This window comes from Perca flavescens, chromosome 22, assembly GCF_004354835.1.
Source record: "Perca flavescens isolate YP-PL-M2 chromosome 22, PFLA_1.0, whole genome shotgun sequence".
Classification (NCBI taxonomy): domain Eukaryota; kingdom Metazoa; phylum Chordata; class Actinopteri; order Perciformes; family Percidae; genus Perca; species Perca flavescens.
Window position 1 is genome coordinate 22,189,823 of NC_041352.1, and position 21,540 is coordinate 22,211,362.

The following is a 21,540-nucleotide window of genomic DNA, read 5'->3' on the forward strand; positions in this document are numbered from 1 at the left end:
CACTGTTATTTATAAATCCGGTGTTAAAAGCCATGCTGGCTCTATTTAACACTTAAACTGTTGCTCAACAGCATTACAGGCTTCATTAACCCATTATGATTACATGATGAGTGCATTGTAATTCTGCAACAAGCTTATATAATGCATGAGTATATTTTGAAATCATAGTACGACTGTGTCTGGAGACATATGAGCTATGTGATGCATCCTAAGGCATGCAAATCTTCTGGACACTTTTCTTTTTTTTCCTCTGGGACTAAAACTAAATTAAACAACTGAAACTCCACAGTGTCTCGCCAGATATGACTTTCTTTTTTTTCCTTAGAAACCCGAAGGAGAAGAGTGAAATGCCACCCATAATGAGCCATGCACTCCACAGTATGCTTGGGCACTCTGAATGTCTGTCAACCTTGCAGCGAAAATTGCACTGGGAATTATTTGGACTTAATCAATTCTGGGATTGCTTCGGAAGCCAAGCCGGTTCCAAATCATCTGTCTAAGAAAACTTATTAGTTAGTGCATAATTTAATTGATGAACCTTAAATTGTTCGGTGTCAATGGCTTAAGTAAAGAAAATGATCACCTTGTTTGATTAATATTTCTGAACGGCTTGGTGAAGAATCTGACTGCAAAATGTTCTGTGTAACTTTATCACTATATATTTTTATCTTCCCAGGTTATTAAAACTGTGGAAACAGATTCATACCATTGCAACTTTTGACTGATAATACATTCATTATGCGTAAATGTGTTTTCTATTGCTCACAATGCACTTCAATGAAGTGTTCAAGTACTATGTATTTGGAACTATTAAGGTGATGAGTGCCACATTAAAAGAGTCAATAGTCAGTATGCACATGTTTAAACATTCGCTGTAAAAATATGTTTAATGTTTTTATGTTACAGGCTTCCTGGTGAGTAAAAACACACAATACAACCAGTCAAAGGCTTTGACAAAGGCATCGCCACCGAACAAGACAGTCTGTCTTTTTCTTTTTTTGACAGGACAGCTGAAGAAATGAAAGGGGAGAGAGAGGGGGAATGACATGCAGCAAAGGGCCGCAGGTCGGAGTCAAACCCGGGCCCACTGCATCGAGGAGTAAACCTCTATATATGGGCGCCTGCTCTACCAACTGAGCTACCTGGGCGGCCTTTTGTTGTCTGTCTTATAATAAGGAGCCTGAAACCTCTGTTAGTGCTAGCAATTGAAACAATTATTCAAAACTTTGCTGAGTTTTTGGATTCATCCCACTTTTGGTGTTTTATCCCTTTAAAATTGAACACCTTTTGCAAGTGATAAATTGTAACAAATCAATTATTGATGGGGGAGCCCTTGCAATGAATTTGACATCAAGTCCACAAGAATATATGATGGTTGGTATTTCATGCTGCTTTGAAGGCAAATTGTATTTAAGGTTTTAGTTGTACCGTATACTTCACTTTGCATTGTACCTGGATTATTTTTTCCAATGGGGGTGTTATTTTTAAAAAAAATGCTAGGGCAGTAGAAACAGCAGGTGAGGGTTATTCAAAAAATATACTATGCTTAGCCTAAATCTAGACGACCCATAGCGGCAGCAAATGTAATTTGCAGCCAGGGTCGTCTAGCAAGTCTCCGTTGGCTTGCGAGCTGGAAAAACCAAACTCTAGTCAGGCAATCACATTGTGTATAGAGTCGGTGGGCGGGCTTAACATAATGACGGCAGAGTTGTGACAGTTCCGCGTGAATTCCCTGCTACTTGAAAACAAAGAAGATGGCTGCTGCTGCTAGCGAACAGCGGTCTTTCGAATCGGCTTTGGCCGCGACTCTGGCTGACTTGGAGTTAAACTTTTCTTTGAGAAAAGAACAAAGTACGGCACTGAAGTTCTTCTTAAAAAAAGATGTGTTCGGAGTTTTGCCGACCGGATAAGGCAAAAGTTTAATATGTCTCCGCTACCTTTTTTGTTGCTCTGGTTGGTTGTAGCGCTATCCTATTGCGTGCAGAGGGAATTTGACAGACAACCGCTTATCCCGCCACTCAGATTGAGCCCTGCCAATGGGGAGTTCCCAGACCCAACATCTTGATGTGGGTCTGGCTGGTCAGGCTATACTATGTTCGAAAATGTCTGAATATCTTGCAAAAAACATTTTGGAATCTGGACTTGGTTCAACATACAGTATTGTTCTTTCGAAATAAAAATGATTATTGCATAATTGTCTTATTGTCAATTATTTTATGTAATCATGGTGTCTTTGTTTAACCGCAATTACTTGCTAACATTAGCTTAGGTCCTAAGGGGTATGGATGGTGATGGTAATTGTCAATTTTGTTTAGACATGTTAACTTGTCAGTAATCAAGTAATCAAGTAATTATTGGTCGGACCATTGAGCTAAAACTATGCTAGTGGCAGCTGTCACTTGTTGCCATAGTAACTCCAAACATCCTGGGCTGTAGCTGCCTCAAGCCAGATAAATTGAACTTGCCCATGTTTCTGGCCCGAAATCAAATAACCTGCTGAATAGCCCGAACCTGCTGAATAAATAACCATCACCACCCTTGACTTTATTTTTATGATAGTAAAGAGGCGTTTTTTAGTTCATAGGCAGTGTACCTGTGTTATTACATTATCTGCGTCACATAATAGCGATATAACCTAAAGATGTATCCGGAATTCATTCAAAACTTGAACTTGTTTAAAAAAAGTAATAACTAAATAAATATTTTTTTAAATTTCACTGAAAGAGACAATTATATTGTTAATCGCAGTTATTTCTGAGACAATTTTGTACAGCAAAATGTGGAATAGTTACAGCACAAGTCACATGCTGTTTCCCATTTTTACATCATCACCTCCTTTAGGTTTCAATCCATCTATCTCTGCTGACCCTGCTGGACTCATTGCTGCAACCACAAGACATGATGTACTTCTAAAAGATCTAGGTTGGTCTCTGAAGGTAGATTACAAACACGAGGTTCTCTTCAACCTCCCTCAGTCTGAGTCAAGGCCGGCTCTTATGCCATTTGCAACATTCCCACTTTCATGAAATGAAAGAAACCCATTTCCTCTATGAGTACTGTAATGAAGCAGCAATTAGTTAGCAAGATGTTGGTTGAGACTTAATGGGGTTGAAATAAAATGCCATCTTATCTGGATAAAATATGTTAATACACAGTCTGTTGTTTTTTTTTAATTGGTCTGTGCTTTATGATGTTAAGCAGCGTCTACTGGAAACAACAAAATAGGGGGAAATGAATCAAAAGTATTTGTTCATTCCTTTATACACAACCCTGAATGTCCTTTGTTTTGTTTATAAAGGTTCAACATGTGTGCTATTTGGCTCAATTTCCGTACATTGGTTGTGATAACACTTTATCATAACTACTCATCTAATCCAACCACCCTGCCTCTGTTTTTTGAAATGACTATTAACCAGTGATTTTCCCAGAAGTGAAATGGTTGATAGGAAATGCAGAGATACCATCTCCAGTATGCCCATTATAGACATATCTACTGGGAAATATAGAGTAGTTGGAATATGATACTCCTTTCATGTAGCACTCTAAAACATATTATTGTATTGTATTGTATTAGGTATGAAACGGTGACGTTGGACTACGTGGCACATGCCCAGCTAATCAATTTAGACAGGAAAAAAGAACTTCACAGCAAATTAGTTGCCACACTCCCAGACAGCCTCTTCCTTCACTTGGGAGCACCAGTATTGACAAAATGCTGGGGGATTAGCGCTCTGGAGTGTGAGGACAGTTGATTGTTACAGCCGATTTGACGCTGCAGATGCCGAACCAAACAGGAATTACTTTAATGGACATGAGCAAAAGAGGGGGCGGGAAAAAAGGCTAATTATTTTCCCCTTCACAGTTCTTGATTTCCTCCCTTGGGTCATCAATGGTGATTGATTATTTTTGTGCACCCAATGATGAAGTTTGCAGCGAACATAGAAACTTTACAATGAGTTGTCTCATTAGAACTAAACGAAGGATGCAACATTTTAGGGCTGTGAGTATAGTCTCATTACCTTATTATGCATTCATTCAGAGATAAAGATTACAGCAACTGATGTATCTAATTATCTTTTTATGTTAGATTTAAAGCATACATTATTTGTCTTACAGTAGCAACAGCAACTTTTATCTACCTTAAAGTAAACCTGAATATTGAGTATGTGCCAATAAATATTCCACATAAAAAAGCATCTGAACATACAGTCTAGCACTCTCACAAGAGATTAAGACAAGTACTTGACACATCCAATTTAGGAACAAATATACTCACTGGCAAAGTTGTATGTGTGACAGGCCTGTCTGTTCATGAATATTGATGAATGCAACCAGGGAGATATTGACTGTTTATAAAGAGGGCGCCTACAGGTCTATTGGGGTTTCCATATTTAATCGGTTTTACATATTTCCATCTTCTTCCTGCAAGAAGCCAATGAAGCTGTTCATTCTCTCTCTCTTTGAGCATTTCTGCTTCTTTTCAGCAACTAAAAGGATTATTTTAGACAAACAGATATAAATGGAATGTTTTCAACAAAGTGTCACTGTCACAAACTTACTACCTTTTCGTATATGTGATGGAAAATCGCTCTGACAGCAGTTTGGCCACCATTTCTGTTTGGCCACAACCTACATATGTTTTGAAGGAGTGCTGTGAAATAGTTAAGTACCATACTTTTGAGCTATTGTGCTGAGATGCAGAATCAACCGGACTGGGGAAACGCAGGCTTTTGTTCACCCGGGCTAAAAAAAGAATGGTACAATACAGAAATAAAAAATAGATGTTTGCCACATGATGCTGGGCAGACGAGGAGCAACTGTCTCAGAGGAGGTGGATATAGGCTTTTCTTTCCTCTATGATGTGGAGGACTCCACAGTCTCGATGGCAGGGATTGCTGTGGAGGCACTATTGAGTGCTTTATAAAGACCTTCCCACCCGGGAAACCATCACAGCAACCAGAAAACAAAGATGAAAAAGAGGACTAGGATGGCTTACAGAACATCAAACATTCTGGAGAACATTATCATAGAGAGGACAAACCAGAATGCTGCACAGGACAATAACATATTTGATCACGACTTTTCATACTAATGCCTTCTTTTAAACCAGCTCTGAGCAGTACTTGGCCATAAGTCTACTTGAACCTTACACAAAATGTCCTGTAGTCAAAGGGCTTGCCATAATACGTTTCTCTTTACCGCAGAGATAAAAGGGATTAAAACATGAAGAATATCTAAAAAGCAAAAACAAATACCATGCAAGTTCAGACAGGTTTTTCATCTTCCAGCCCATACAAACAAAGGCTCACTGCTGCTGACAATCATTTCAAGGTCCAGTTTATTTTGTAGCACTACTCACCCACTTCAGACATCTCCGGCACCGTAGCTACAAAGGGTCCATCTGGAAATTTGGGAGCATTGTCATTGATGTCTTGTACTTTGATGATGAATTCCGACTTTGGTTCCAGCGCCTCCTCTGTGTAGCGGTCCAAAGCTTGTGCATGCAGGACATAATGTGTTTTCCTTTCGCGATCCAGACTCTTAGTGGCATGAATATCTCCTGTCACTTCATCGATGATAAATATAGTTCCAGCTCCTTCCCCGCTCAGAATGTACCTGACGGATCCATCGCCTTTATCTGAGTTTGAGTGAAGCTGCAAGGAAAACCAAACACAGACTGTGTGAATACAGAGACTAGAACATTGGCAAAATCCTGTCTTAGAGTTGCTTTAGACTCACGGTTTCAAAATGTTCAAAATTCATGGTTGTAAAATGTACAATGGACACAGTGCACTGTTGTAGAATAGCTGCATGAGAAATCCATGAAGTGGGACCACTATAGCGTCCATATTAGGGTGGGTTAGGGGTTAAGGTTAGGGGTTAGGGTTAGTGTGGTTGATTAATCCATTAGTCAATTGATATAGTGTATCATACTGTAAGTATTGTCAAATGGTTGATCAATTTCAAGAAATAAATACCAAACATTATCTATTTCCATCTTATGTAATTGTAAATTGAATATCTTTGGGTTTTGGACTGGCAAAACAAAAGCCAATTGGAGATGATGGCTTCAGATCTTGGAAATTGTAGTGGGCATTTTCACAACTATTTGACATTTTTTAGATTACTATTTGAGAAAAAAATCAAGGGATTAATTACAATATTGAGAAAAATCTTGGTACAAAATCATAAATCTGGGTTTTTATATTAAGAAATTATGATACGCATCTAAAGTACTACACTTTGATATAATCTCTCCCAAGGCCATTTTAAAACATCTGTGCTTTATATAGCAGTAACCTCTGCTGCATTACTGCACTGCATGGTGGTCCACAGCCCACATTTAAGATTCCAAAATCTCCCAGCATCTAACTGACGTTACATCATGCGCTATTCTGTTTCAGGCTTAACTAAACCCGAGCATCGCTGAAGAAATTCATTTTAAGAGATTAAAGATTTGGGGGAAATCCTTACAAGACTGTTAAAGGCGAGAAGACACTTTCTTACCAAGAGAAGGGGGAATAAGCAAAGACCGAGAAACTTTTTCAGCCATAATTGATACCAAGAGGATTAAGACTGGTTGTAGTTTTAGACTTCAAAAATATATTTTAAAATACCACTGAATTTCCAAACCAGGACATGCCGTGGTATCATCATAATTGAAACAACTTTATTTCCGCCCATGAATAAAACATGTTCTATTTATTTTTGTGTGCTTTTCCTCAGGGAAGTGTCACAGCTGAACATAACCGAACAATCCAATTTCATTGTGAATTGGCGACACTTTACGCACTGGTGGTACCGGTGGTATTTTTGTATTTCATATTTGTAGATGCACATCAATGAGCTGTGAACACAATTTTTTGAATTCCAACACTGTATCGTCATAAACAAGATTTCTGCAAGTCTTTGGAGAACATTAGATACACATGGAGCAAATAAATAATTCATGCTCTGTTTGTATTTCGGTAAGATGTTACTCTTCCTCAAATTATTATATATAAGTAGTCTGGATAAGCATGGATGTTATAAAAACTAGGGGTGTGCAAAAAAAAAAAATCGATTCACATTCGTATCGCGATTCAAGCTCTACCGATTCAAAATCAATTCATTTTTGTTTGTTTTTTTAATTGCATGTATACTATTGTCCTAAAATGAGTTTAGCTCGCCATTCATACAGATGGTGCTGTGTCAAATTCACACTGACGCCTGGGCACTTGTAATCAAAAGAAGAATGAGTGCAGCAGAAGTAGTTTTGTCGGCACAAACATTGGCAAACCTCACAGAATTATTCAACCTGCTCCATCCTCATTGAAGGCGAGAGTTTAGGCACATTTGGGCTTTTATAACCTTGAGGGGAAGACGGCACTTGATAGCAGTCATCCTATATGCAGGCTTTGCAAAGCTAAGTATTTTGGAAACACCACAAACTTCAGAACTCACATGGTACGCCATCACCCAGAGATTAACATTAAAGACGTGGATGAACAACAACCTAAAGTACCTAACATGCCAGTCAACCAACACACTCTTTCAATGCTCTAAACTCCCACCAAACTCTGAACAAAAAGCTCTTTTTTTAACAGTTTTATTTTATACCTGAATTAAATGTATTTGAAAGCTGACCAAAGCTTGGCACTTATTTTTGTATAAAGACATATAAAGTAATATCAAACTACATTTAATTTGTTGTGTTTCTTTTCTTTTAAAATGTATGTCTACCACAATCGCATGGGAAAAGTAACTACATTTACATACTGTGAATCGTTTTTTTTTTATCTCGAATTTTTTTTTCTTGATTCGAAAATCGATTTTGAATCAAATCTTGACCCTAAAAATCGATATTGAATCGAATCATGAATTTTCTGAATCATGCACCCCTAATAAAAACCTGTGTGCAAAGTACCAACATGTAGAGGGGGACGAAAAAAAATGGTAAAATGGCATCAAAAGGGACTTTAACTTCAAAGTGATAAATCACAATTACAACCGTTGCTACAAAGGTGGGCCATTTTCAGTTTAATGCCAATTAGCAACATCTGTTGCATATAACAGAGGTCTGGCACTCAGCACTTTCATATTGCTGTCAGACAACTAACAGAGCTCCACACAGGCTAAATCACCTGTTCTCGAACTGCAGGTGTATTTGATAAAACAGTGAAATAATAAAATAAAAAATATGTATTAACTACAAAGGAACATCAGTCACAAGTTGAGACTACACAACAGGGATATGCTTTGACTTTACCAGTGAAAATTTAAATATGTGTTAATTATGTAATACAGTCCAACCATACACAGCCAAATAAAAGTTTTTACAAGGTAACCCACTGTTTTACATCTAACTAAATTTTTTTTAAATTTGAATTTAGATGCTTCAACATATGATTCAGCAAAAACATTATGTAACTTCTGCATTGTCTCTGATTGGAAATAATTGTAATGTTGTAATGCCACTGTAATTTCACTGTATTTCGCTGATGCACCTGATCAGGTCTGGGAGAAGTAAATAAATTTTTGTTCGGAAAATTTGAAACTTTAATCTACTGCATTGCTTGACAATGTACTTACAACCACTCAAATCAGAAAAACGACACAATTTCTAACCATTCGTATGATTTTCTTAAAATATACACAGCTGGTGGCTCAACTTAAATCTTGTCATTGTTTGGTAGCAAATACCGAATAGTAAGACGGAGCGTTCTCTCAGGCAACGTTTTCGTGAAAGCATAAAAAACCACAGCTCAACAGTCCCCAAAACCTTAAATGTAACGACTTCTTGTGGATAAATGAGGTAAAATACATAGCGAGGTACTCAGAGAAACACAGCAGCTACAAATTGTAACATTTCCATAGGTAACTTTTGAAAATGAGGAAATTGACAGAACAGATAAGACAGAACAGATAAGAACATAACTGACCCAATAAGCCTCCTGGCTGTAGAAATGTCACCTTTCAGGGTTGAGACTGACAAGACTGAAAAATGTTGTTCATTTTTTGTAAATGCATTAATTTAATTAGATTCTGAATATACTTTCAGTAGTCCCAGTTGCAGAACACGCAGCAGGTGAAGGACCCAAATGAAATGAAACAAATAAAAACATTTGCAACAATCTCAGGAGCAGGCAGATTATAACACAAGTGAATTTTAAGGTTAATGGATTCTTTAAGATTGGCATAAATAGTGACAACATTTATATTGTGCTATTTTGTATAGTAATAGCAACAGATTTTTTATACAGTATATCATGATAAATTATTTGCCATATCACCCAGCCCTACATTTAATTGATACATAAAGATTTACATAATGTTCCCTTGCAAAGTTTGCAAAAATAACTGGACAACCAACTGCAATGATTTGGTTGTGAATACGTCCCTGAATTAGGACATTATACTTTCACAGTGACCCAACTTTAGAAACAATCAATCATCATATTGTCCAAAGTTATGATCAGCATTTTAATCAGGAGACACTTCACTTAGAGTGAATGAAAAAAGTTGTCTTAGACCCAGTCAGTACGTAGTCATATTTATGGAGGTAGTGATGCCATGGTTAGTACAGGAATTTTCCTGCAGAGTGAGAGAGATTTGTGAATGAATGAGAGCGTAAAGAGGATCTTCCTGATTGGATTTCTGCTGAGCTTCATTGAACTATGCACCCATTATTGACTGATTTGTGATTGAATGTCTGTTTGTTACATGATTCATTACTATTTCAGCACTGCTTATCTGCCATTGGACATCCATCAGACATCTCTGCTGGGAGATATAACATGACTTGACAGCCTGTATACCTGTAGTGCATAAGGATTCATGTGTAAAAAAGTGCTCATATTATGCTTTTTGGCTTTTCCCCTTTCCTTTATTGTGTTATGTATCTTTTTGTGCACATTATAGGTTTCACAAAGTGAAAAAGCCCAAAGTCCACCCCAAAGGGACTTACCATTTTCCAGAGAAAACACTGTTCACAAACTGCTCCAAACAGCTCTATTGTAGTCCAGCCTTTACTTCTGTGATGAACGTGCGTCACTTTGTAAGTAAAATTAATTGATGAATTAGTGTTACCTTACTGACCCTGAGGCTCAATTCGGGTCAACCTGGTTGTATTTTCCAATCACTTAAAAATGAGTAAAACCACAGTGGTACACATTTATATTAAAAAAACAGTACTATTAGTATAAATGCACAACCTAGTGAATAAATTAGGAAGCCGCTGTTGATTGCAGGCCTGACTCTTGAGAGCCGTATGTCCTTCCCGCGGTAAATATCAAGCCTGTAATTAGATGAGTTTATATTAAAAAAGCAGTTCTATTAGTATAAATGCACAACCATTAACAGTGACCAGTTATTTAACAAGCTGAATGGCAACGGTCCTCAGGCCACATCTAATCAAAACCTGGACTAGCGAATAAATTAGGAAGCCGCTGTTGATTGCAGGCCTGACTTTTGATGAGAGCCGTATGTCCTTCCCGCGGTAAATATCAAGCCTATGATTAGATGAGGAGTCAAAGATCCTGTTGAATCAGGTAGTTAATCAGTTGCTAGATTGTACTAATATTAAACACAACCTCCCAGGCAAGAAATCAGAACATGTTTACACATCAAATGCAGTGTGGATGGGAACAATTACTTTGTTGACACGCTTTGGCCCGTTGTTGCACTCTATGAATTTTTAATGTAGTGAAAGACATTTAGAAATAGTAGATTCCAGTGTTAGCTTTAGTTTGAAAGTCAATTCCTACATATACATTCCATTCCTACATCATTTAAATGCAGAGAACCACACTTGATACTTAAGGACAGACCATGTCCATAACTACTACTAGGATATATCCAATTCTGTTCAGCTGCACCCCAACAACTTTAGCTCATGAATGTAATTTTGCCTACAGTCAGAGTGTTAATCTAACCATTGACTTCCTTTGCAGCAGCTAATAAATTACGCTTTGCAATGTGCGGGCCATTGATGCATATGGTGTCGACTGCCTTCCAAAATCGATGGGTTATAAAAGTGTCAACAGGTTGCGTGTTATTACACAAATATCACAGCCAAAGGTACAGCAGTGTCAGGCCAGCTGGGAGTAAAGAATGTGTATGAGGATACTCAACATTCAAATCAGAAAAGAGCTATAACAGGGCTCTAGAGTGCGACCAATTTGATCGCACATGCGACCAAAATTTGTAAGGGTGCGACAAAAAATTTTCCCAGGTCGCAACGGTGCACCTAACGTCCTCGCATCCGCTGCCTCTCCACGATTGAAGCAATGTTGTTTATATCGATATGGTTTAATGTTGCGTTACATGACCAATTCTTTCTGGAAAGCCTTGCCTGTGTTTGGATTGCTCCTCCACGCAGCCTCGCCCCCCTACACACACACACGGCACACCTGCAACATGGAGAGACACAGTGCCGGTCCAAACTGCTGACATTTGTCTACAGTTTTAATTGTTATTAACATTATATTGTATATTGTTAATTATGAGAGGGAAACCTGTAGTGGTACCAGTGTTTCCGCTGGTACCTCTGTTATTGCGGCCGCCACGGCGAAAAACACATTAGATGTTATTAAATGCAACTAACTTCAGTTCGTTGAGTAATAGCGTGTGAGAGATGTGACCCATGGCCAAAATATAGTTCATAAAAATGCAGCGCAGTGACGATACAGACATTTCATAGCCTACACAAGACATGTGTAACGCCGCTGACCCGCCAAAGTGCATTCGACCCGTGCTGGACCCATTCATAATGAGTCCGCCGTCACTCTGTGAGTAGCATGCTTCAGTCCATCGAACTCCCCCTCTCTCCCTCTGTCTCCCTATGTCTTTCTCTGTTTTATTTTATTTTTTAAAGATTTCGGCCTTTATTTTGATAGGAAAGCTGAAGACATGAAATGGGAGAGAGAGGGGGGAATGACATGCAGGAAAAGGCTGCAGGTCGGAGTCGAACCTCTATATTTACCAACTGAGCTATCCAGGCGTCCTCTTTCTCTTTTAATCAGTCTCTTATTGTTGTTGAAAACAAGTGAAGGAGCTTTCTCTCATATATATATACTGTATATATATTTTAAATATATCCTAGGCTATTTATTTCAGATAACTTTCATTTACATTTGTTGCTGCTGTATATTTTCAAACTGGTAAAGGAAACCCTGTCTTTGCATTTTATTTTAATCACAATCTGTTTTAATAAAAGAGCTAGTGAAAAGTGGCTTTGACTTAAAACTGAACATTTAGCCCACTTTGTAAAAAAATACAGAGCTATATATTGTGTATCGCCATTCAGCGTTAACGGCAACGCAAGGAAAAATGTGGGTGCATCTAAATTTTGTGCTGGTGCACCTAAATAAAAAAAGTTAGGTGCACCAGTGCAAACAAGGCAAAAGAATTAGTCTGGAGCCCTGTTTAATGCATGAATATTTCCAGATGTTCTCAGTGTGGTGGTCTTTGATTGGTTTTAAAATCACTCTTATCTTCCCCAATACCCTGCCAGTGGGGATCAGAGGATCCAGAACTCTTCAGATATCTGAATATCTCTTATGCATTGGTTTCTCAACTAAATAGTTAGGTTTGGACCTTCAATGGTATGGACATAATATTGAGTATTCCACAAAAAAAGCTATACACAGAAAACTAAAATTGTATATCTGAGGTTTAATTTACAACTAAACACTCTCTCTCTGTCCTTTTACTGTTCAGCTGTCACAATTCAGCAATATTTACCTCATTTGGATGATCTGAACCTTTCACTTTATGTTCATTTTGCACTGACGTTTTTAACAATGTGAGATAATACTTCATACTTTTCATTCGCAAGTATTTAATTCACACAGGAGTATACAAAAATAGGCTTTACCGTGTGGTTATTTCAAACAGACTATTTATAGTATTACCAAAAAACATGCTATATTGTGATGTCATTATCGAGATATGAAATGACCTATATCGGGATAAAAGATTTTGGCCATTTTGCCCAGCCCTACTTGTAGTACTTTCATAATATTTGGGGTATATTGAGTGGCTATGGTCAGACAAAAAGTTAAAAAGGATCAAAGAGGTAAAAGCATTTGCTGTTAACTTGATTGGAACAGTCAAGTAAATTAAAATCATTTTAGGTCAACTGCAGCGTGGAGGACCAGAAAAATACAACATACAACAATGAATATTGAGAGATCTTACACTGATATACCTCTTGGCTGTAAGTAAGCAACTTTCTTATGTTCACTGACTGCTTGGTGATACCAAAGAGAGGAGAGGCAAATGAAAGAAAAAAGGCAGTTGGAGCAGTTACTCTGGACAGAGACCTCCCTCACTGCTGTTTGGGGGACAGTTTGTAGTTCCATTTTTAGTCAAAGCTAATTGTATAAAACTGAGCTTGGGGCAAATTTCGGTGACATGATTTCAAATGCAGGGCTCCACTTCTCTGCAGAGAACGCTGCTACTGCATTTTGACTTCAGCGTTGGGATATTTTATTCATACATCATTAATTTTGATCACACAGAAAATTTCATGGCAACAGGCCTTGATGTAATTAGTGTCAATTTTGTTACACCGCAGAGCAAGCTTGATATGAGCTTTACATACATCAGCTGTGGTGGCAATCTGGAATTTGGCAGTAAAAATGGCAGTAATGTCCAGTCCATGTAATATATAATGAATGGAAATGTATGGAAATCTCTCATACACACGGATTGGTCATGAGAAAGATGAAATTATGACCCCTGCAACCTTGTTGTTTTGTCGTCACCCTGCAAGGACTTAGAGGAATCTGTTTCCTCCAAAGGGCATCAAAACAAGGGATTGTGTTTATCTCTCTGTCTCTATGGGTGACTTTATTAAAGCCTAGTGGAATAGATGACTGGCATGTGGCTGGCAGCTGGCAATGTGTTTCTGAGTTTAAAGAGATCATCAGATATTGGAGCTCTAAAGTTGCTGGCGAAAAACACTCCAATCTCAAGAAAAACCTCGCTTATAATTTCATCATATGCCCAGAGCAGCAACCCGAAAGAAAAAGTATCTTCACTTTCTTTTGTCAAAAAGCTATGTGCTTTCACTGTTTGGGCTCTGTATACTCATTGTCGAGAGCAGCCTTAAACTGTTTGTGTTCACAAGCTAACTGGTGCTTAGAGTCTGCTTTTGGCCCTGTCGTACCATTTATCAGGTGTCTATGTCAGCTAAGGGGAGAAGACATTTGAGGAGGAAAGCAGTCCTCTAACCTGACAGATATGTGCCGCGACAAGAGTATTTCTGCAACAGTAAATAGTTTTTTTTTACTTGTGTAGTATTGCTAGATAAAATAGAGTTAATTCAAAATGAAGTCACAAATTATGACTTACTAGAGCCGCTAGAGTGGAAATTGCAATGATGAATGAAAAGAAAAGATGTGAGCAGTACCTGTATGACATACACAATTATCAGAATTCTAAGCAATCAATGTTGTTTCCCATTCACAAATTGATCAACTAATCTTTTCACCTCATAAATAATCAGCCCTCTTAAAATCACTATTACTGATATATTTAACTGTTTTTATTGACTCAATAACAACACAGGCCTATGAATCAATAACCACATTTGCATTTATTACATCTATTTATTGCATGACTTAATATCGTTTAAATCTTCATTGAAAGTCATGAGACAATGTTTATGAAATAATAATAAGTAGATTATAAGGATGGATCTAGTACCAATTTGTTATATTTAATGTGATATGTATGGTTTAACTAAAATTGCAATATTCATTGAAAAAACTACAACGAGAATACATTTAGTTTGGCAAAATATTCACACTATAATTTGATGGATTTGGTCTATCATGTTGCCCTGTTAGATGATGTAATATTGTGATGATATTGTATCTGTAGCAGCATTTCTTTAACATTTGATCATATTTTAAACCTAATCAAAGCGTGTTCTATTTCATATACTGTATATTACATATAACTAGGGCTGCAACTAATGACTCATTATCTATTAATCTGGTAGTCGCTTAATTGTTAAAGGTGCTGATTCATTGTTTACTGACAAAGTATTTAGTCCACAAACAGAGCTACCTTGCAACCAACTATTGACAACTGAATATCTTACAAACATTAATAAAGAGATAAGCACAAACCTTCCGAAATGATGCACAACCACCAATGAACCTGTTCACACATAGCAGATAAAGGAAGATTCAAATGCTTCATTTCTGGGCCAATAGACCAGCATGCACAATCACAGGATTTGGTCTTGGTTTAGATCTAGCCACCATGCCATATCCCAGCCAATTTTTCTGCTGAACAAATAAACAGGCCCTCCAGAAAAACATGATTATGCGATCAATGATTCAATGCATAATCAGCCAAAGTCTGCATATTTATGCGGGGGCCGCGTTATAAATTGCCAATTTCCACGCAAAATATGTGGGGCTTGCATGATTTCATAATCCCCGCATTTTCGTTGCAAAAAAGTCACATATATCTTAGTAGAAAGTTCAAAAATTTGCGTTTACTGACGTAAATTACGTAATTACGCGACGTGAACATTATCAAAAAGCAGGGTGTTGGGGGAATCACTTTTTTTTCTCTTTTTCATCAAACCGCAATTTTTGCAAGTTCCTGCAATTTTTGCAAGTTCCCGCAATTTTTGCAAGTTCCCGCAATTTCATCGCATAAAATTGCATAAATATGCCACATATTCCATAGCATTTTTTAAGACAACGTGCCGCATAATCATAAATAAAGTCCTGCATCCTGCATTAATCAGCCAAAATGCTTAGAAGTGGCTGCTTTTCAAACAGACATAACTCATGTCCCATTTCAGGTAGATTCAAGAAAACTACTTAAGCATCAGCAGAGGATACGCTCTATTAAGTGCCATACTGATATGAATTGCTACACAGCTTAACCTTCCATGTATTTTGCTCATCTACTTCTTCTCTCTTCTGTAACAGCTTTGTTCTTTTTTGATTGTACAGATCCTGGTAATGTATGTGCCTGGTTGGATTGCATTATCGGTGAATGCCATTTGTCTTGGCTTGGTCCAATTCAGTGTAGAGATCCACATAATGTATGTGCCTAGCTACCCTTGTTTGCTCTCTGCTTGTATAAAAGGATGTGGCTTTACTGCTGTCATGTCCACTCATTATGGAAGAATACATCTATGGTGCAGGCAGAAAAGGAATAAGTACGACATAAAACTCTGACTGTGATCATTCCATGAAATCCACGATTAAAGAGCAGGCACAAAGCATAAAATTTGTGCTGCCGCGATTAGTCAACTTAGTCGATGTGATCAACCATTAAAATAAGTCAACGGCAATTCTTTTAGTCGACGTCGTAGTTTTACTATTGACCAATTATTTATTTTTGGTCTCCTGTCTCAAACGGCTCACTGTAATTCACATCCACACCAGTCTGTATGCTGTGCGCGCCCTGCTGGTTAATCTGCTATCCTCTTTCTTCCCCCTGCCACCCCGCCTTCACTGCTTTGATTTGAAAAATGGCAGAGGCAGGCTGTACGGTGTTGAGCAGAGGATGCACACCATGTTTGACCAGCGGGCAGCACCAGGCCGCCGGATGGTGTTGCTAAGAACTTGCAATGTATAACTATTATCAGTCCGGCGCTCGCGGCCTCGAAACACTACCGGCCTACCGGGAAAAGTCCTGACTCAGCCTCTGAACGTAAGTATATGATTATTAATGAAACGGTGAGCAAGTCTAAACTGTTTATTGACTCTTGACAAGTACAATGACTTGTCTTTGGATGTTAAACAGGCTACTTAGACTTTGGCAGTAATGTTTTAAACCCCACCATGCACGCAAGTGTAAACGCGTGGTGTTTCTGTTGTGTGTCAGTTGCGTGGCTGCTGCATGGATTTTTCTGTCTTTTCACACCAGAAACGTGTCTGACGCGGCGCTGCTGCTGCTAGCCTTGTCTGTACACATGTATGTTTCTTGATTTACCGCACTCACGCAGTAGTATACTTCATGTTAAAAATAAATATATACTGATTTGATTACAGCAAAGACAACGTCGGAAGTATTCACAGCAAAATTTATATCTGCATTTATGTCATTTTTTTATTTGGTAACATTTGATTTATTTATATTGTTTATGGCACAGGTGACATTTTATGTTTTGGCCCTTCAATTGAGTTCAAAATAAAATGGACGCAATAAACACGTTTTTTTCACTTGATTTTTGTTTTAAATTTGTCGTTAAGATTAGTCGACTAATCGAAAAATTGGTCGTTAGTTTTTTTTTTCCAGCGAGTTTGACTTTCAGTGAGACATCAACTTCATGACACAGCTAAAAGAGTCTAGGGGCTACACCAGGGCACCGCACATTTATATAGACACACCAAATGGCTGCACATGCTTCACTGCAAGCTCAACATCTTTGTTTATCTGTGTGTTCTTTGTTGTGATTTCACAACTCATGTAATCAGACTGGCACTGGACAAACAATAGCAACATTAACTTCATGTTGTTTCCAGAAAGATTCATTAAAACTGCATTGCTTTGATATTGAAAGCAGGCCCTTGCTGATGCGGAAATGGGAGTTGAAGGTTGGAGTCAGGATGTGGAGCATTTATTCCATCAACAATGTGCATGGTGAGGGGAGCTGGGAAGGGGTGGGGGGGAAGAGAAGGAGAAATGAGCAGGCTGTGTGCCCTAGCTGATGATCAGTGCTTTGGCTTCATATTTGCAATTAGTGGAGGGGGGTGGGTTCATTTTTGATTAAATCTCGGCTCTTATGCTTCACTCAAGAGGACTTAATCATTTTATGTGGGCGTGCTTGATTGTCTGATTATCACCACATTTTGACCATGCTCCCTCCCAATCAACTCCTCCGAGCGCCCCCTTCTCTTCGATTGATTTGCAACAGTCACAGCAAACCCTGATGATGAAGCGCCCGCCTAATGACCATACATCAAGAGACAGTGATGAGGGGCGTGTTGAAGATGTGCCTCAGATGCACATCACGGAGATCCGCCCTAATAGTTGTCCTCTGTTTTGACATCTGCGGGGAGAAACAGAATGAATCGTTGTCTTCCCAGCAGGATGGTTGACTTCTTGATGTACAATAATGAGATTATTAGACTCCTGGAAGCAACTCTGACACTCATTTAATGGCTCTGCCTCTAACTGCTGCTAAAAATTGATATCAGAATGAGACAGAAATTAATCCGTCAGCAGATGAGCTTTAAAAAACATGAAGTTTTTGCCTGGTACTCTGGCAGTGAGGGAGGGCACATGGCTTTAGTCTCAAGTGTCTTAATGGTGCTAATATGTTTGAACATTTCAGCCAGAGGACAGGGGAAAGCACTTAGGATATTATGCATGCCTGCACAGACATACGCTTGTGTTATTTTCTGCAATTGTTGAATAAATGGTCATTCACAGGGTTAGCTTAATTTCTTTCATAACCATTTGTCGGGCAACATGGCATCATTGACTTTGCGTTAACATACACGCCACTTTCCTAAAGCCAAATGGCGTGTTATCTGTATGCATTTTGAGCTATCGACGTGTATGTCAGCGGGTGCCGTACTATCGCGAGAACGTCACACGCGTTTAAAAAAAAAAAAATTGGGTTTAGGAAAAAAACATTGGGAAAGGCTTTAGTAACACAAAAAAAACCCACAACAACACAAAAGAAACACGACGGTGAAAGTGTCACCGTATCAAGGACACAACACTGCAGATGTATTTCTATGCTCGACCAGATAAAGATTAGCCATTCCAAACGAAGACTGTTGATCCAAATTGCCTTAAACACAGCCGAGGAAAATCAATGGATATCTCTCTGCCACACATGCACACACAACTCTTACTGAATGCACATGTTGGTGCACACGCTGAATGTACACTTTTTCGAACATTTGTACATTGTATTATAAAAAAAACAGTAATAAAAGGGTAGTCAATAATTAAAAAGTTTTAGTTGTAGCCAACACACATACAAACACTGAGGCACTTCCGCACCCACATATGCATGCCATAAAAATGTCTCTGTGGTTGATAAATAACATTTCAGCAATTTTCAGGATGTTTCTCTTTCCAACAATGCAGAGTAATAATGTGACATTGGCTGTGAAATTTCCTTGTTATTTCGTGTAACACCTCACTGCTTTAACACTGAAAACATTCCAATCCGCACGCACTTGTTTCCTGCGTTGCAAAGAGTGGGTGAAAAGCAATTTTATGTAAAGACTCATTTCTCATTTCATTTTTTTTTTCTTCCTCCCACTGTCGAGCCATTACTACACATACAACAAGACAGTTGCCTGATTCTGTCACAGCACAATCTATTTTTAGATGTATGAATAAAACATTTAGGCACCTTTCTTATAGGTTGCTACTTTGCTCTTCAAATGAAGACAAGGGGTATCCCTCCTAGTCTGGGCTGAAGCACCTATTCTGTCAAATCTCACATTATTTATTGTATGTTTATTGTATATGTGGGCCAGACACCCAATGATGGTTCCACTCAAGGATTTGTGACCAAGGATCTATTTCTTTTCATCCAACAGCAGCGCTACATCCTCCAACTAAGACAGATTCACTGCAGTTCATATTAGGGGTGTGGATCTTCACTGGTCTCACGATTCGATTACGATTCTCCTGTCAACGATTCAAATCGATTCAATATCCCGATGAATCATGATGCGTCACCTCTTCAATATTATTATATATTGCTACACAACACATGGTTTTCATCAACAAATTCAAGATATATATGAACTCCTCTTTCTTATTGTATCTGCTCTCAAAAAAGACAGTTCCTGAATGTAGCAGAGTCTGAACACAACAGACAAAAGGCAAAAACACAAAAAGCAGCAACCGGAAAATCAACAAGTAACATTGTAAGGCCATAACCGGTTATGGTCTGTCACTGCATCGATGCAACGAAATGATTAATTTCAACACCCCTAGTTCATATTAATTCAGGGTTTTGCATCTCTTCTAAAAATTACCATCCAGTCTGTAACCTGCCTGACTACTTCAAAGCACCACACTGAGCTGATTGACATGAAGACATTCAAACCTCCCATTGGGAGAGTGGGTTGTCTCCTGTCTTGTATCTGGACAAGCCCTGTCCCCTACCAAGCATTTGCGTCTCACTCATGCACAACGCTGTCATTTCCCAAAAGTATCAGCCCCCCAGAGAGGTGTCATTGGGGATTATGGGATACCTCAGGGGGATTAAAAATGTTCTTGACAGACTGGCCGCTTCACTTATTCCCAGAAGTCACTCTACGCTATCCTTTATGTGAGAGTAGTAAAAAGTACACACAACATTACCAACTGCCCCGGCCAAGTCTTACATTATGGTATGCTTGTGTTAAAAGTGCCCTGCCACACAAAAACATTTTTCCTTGTATTTTTTAAATATGTTAGGTCCATATGTGTTTGTGTTATGTCGTGAATGTGAAAATGAACTGCTACCTCCTCTGTTAGAGTAAAGGACGCTGATAGCCAGGCTTTCATTGGCTAGCTGTTAACCAATCAGAGTCAAGCAGCTTAGCTTGTTGAATATTAATGAGAACTGGCACAAATCGACCCGAGTCTTCCTGCAGGCTTTCTATAACATGCTAGAATGGCTTGAAACAAGGTAACCAAGGCATTTTTTTTCCCACAAAAAATGTTACAGAGTCCATGGTAGAACTTCAGACATTATCATAAAGTTATGAAATACGTGTGGCAGGGCACCTTTAATGTTTGACCTTGCAATTTTTCTTAGCACACATCTGCTTTTTCATGTTGACCACGCAATAATTAATATACCATGTCTGTGTGCAATATTCCATGGTATCTTATCATGAAACATCTCTTTCAAAACTTTAATTTTTTTGATGAAAGTAATTATCGACAAAGACTGTGTTGGCAAGTCCTTGTAGTGGAACTGCTCATTTGCTGCTCGCTAATGTGCAGTTTTTAATCAAGCAAAGGGATGACAGAAAAAACACAATACAGCGCAATACGTGCCGACTGCATTAATCCTCCTCCTCCTCCTCTCCTGTCTTCGTCTAATTAAGGGTCAGTCTGTCTCTTGGTCACATTAGGACACAGCACACCGGTCCCAACCCACATAATTAAATGTGTTTTTGTGCTAACCATCTGGAGACCTCATCTCTTTAAACATGCATGTCAAATTGAATCCTTAATAATGTTTGTGTCTTCTCAGTGCTTTATTATCATCCAGGATTAGCTGTTTATGTTTATTTTGCTTTCATCAGCGGCAACCACCACACACACACACACACACACACACACACACACACACACACACACACACACACACACACACACACACACACACACACACAGACAACAACAACACCCTTAAGGTAGGAGTATTGTAGAACTAGCACATCAGCCAACCAGCCAGCAAACCAAACAATCAAGAATTTCCCAGCAGTGGACAAATTTAACGTCTAAATGATTAACCATGTTTTCGTGCAGTTCGTGCATCGACAAACTGACGCTTTGAATATGCTGCAAAATATCTTTGTTATTGTCAAATACATACATGCTGAGGGATTGTTT

At 38.5% G+C, this 21,540-nt stretch overlaps 1 protein-coding gene across 5 annotated transcripts in view; it reads right to left on the reverse strand.

Annotated features, from left to right (window-relative positions):
• Nucleotides 1-21,540, reverse strand: part of LOC114549021 (cadherin-18) — a 90,498-nt gene that overhangs the window by 45,664 nt on the left and 23,294 nt on the right. For all 5 annotated transcript variants that reach the window (XM_028569114.1, XM_028569116.1, XM_028569115.1 and 2 more), the window contains exon 3: nucleotides 5,360-5,654. In XM_028569114.1, coding sequence (XP_028424915.1) covers nucleotides 5,360-5,654 — 295 coding nt within the window. The remainder of the gene's footprint in view (nucleotides 1-5,359; nucleotides 5,655-21,540) is intronic.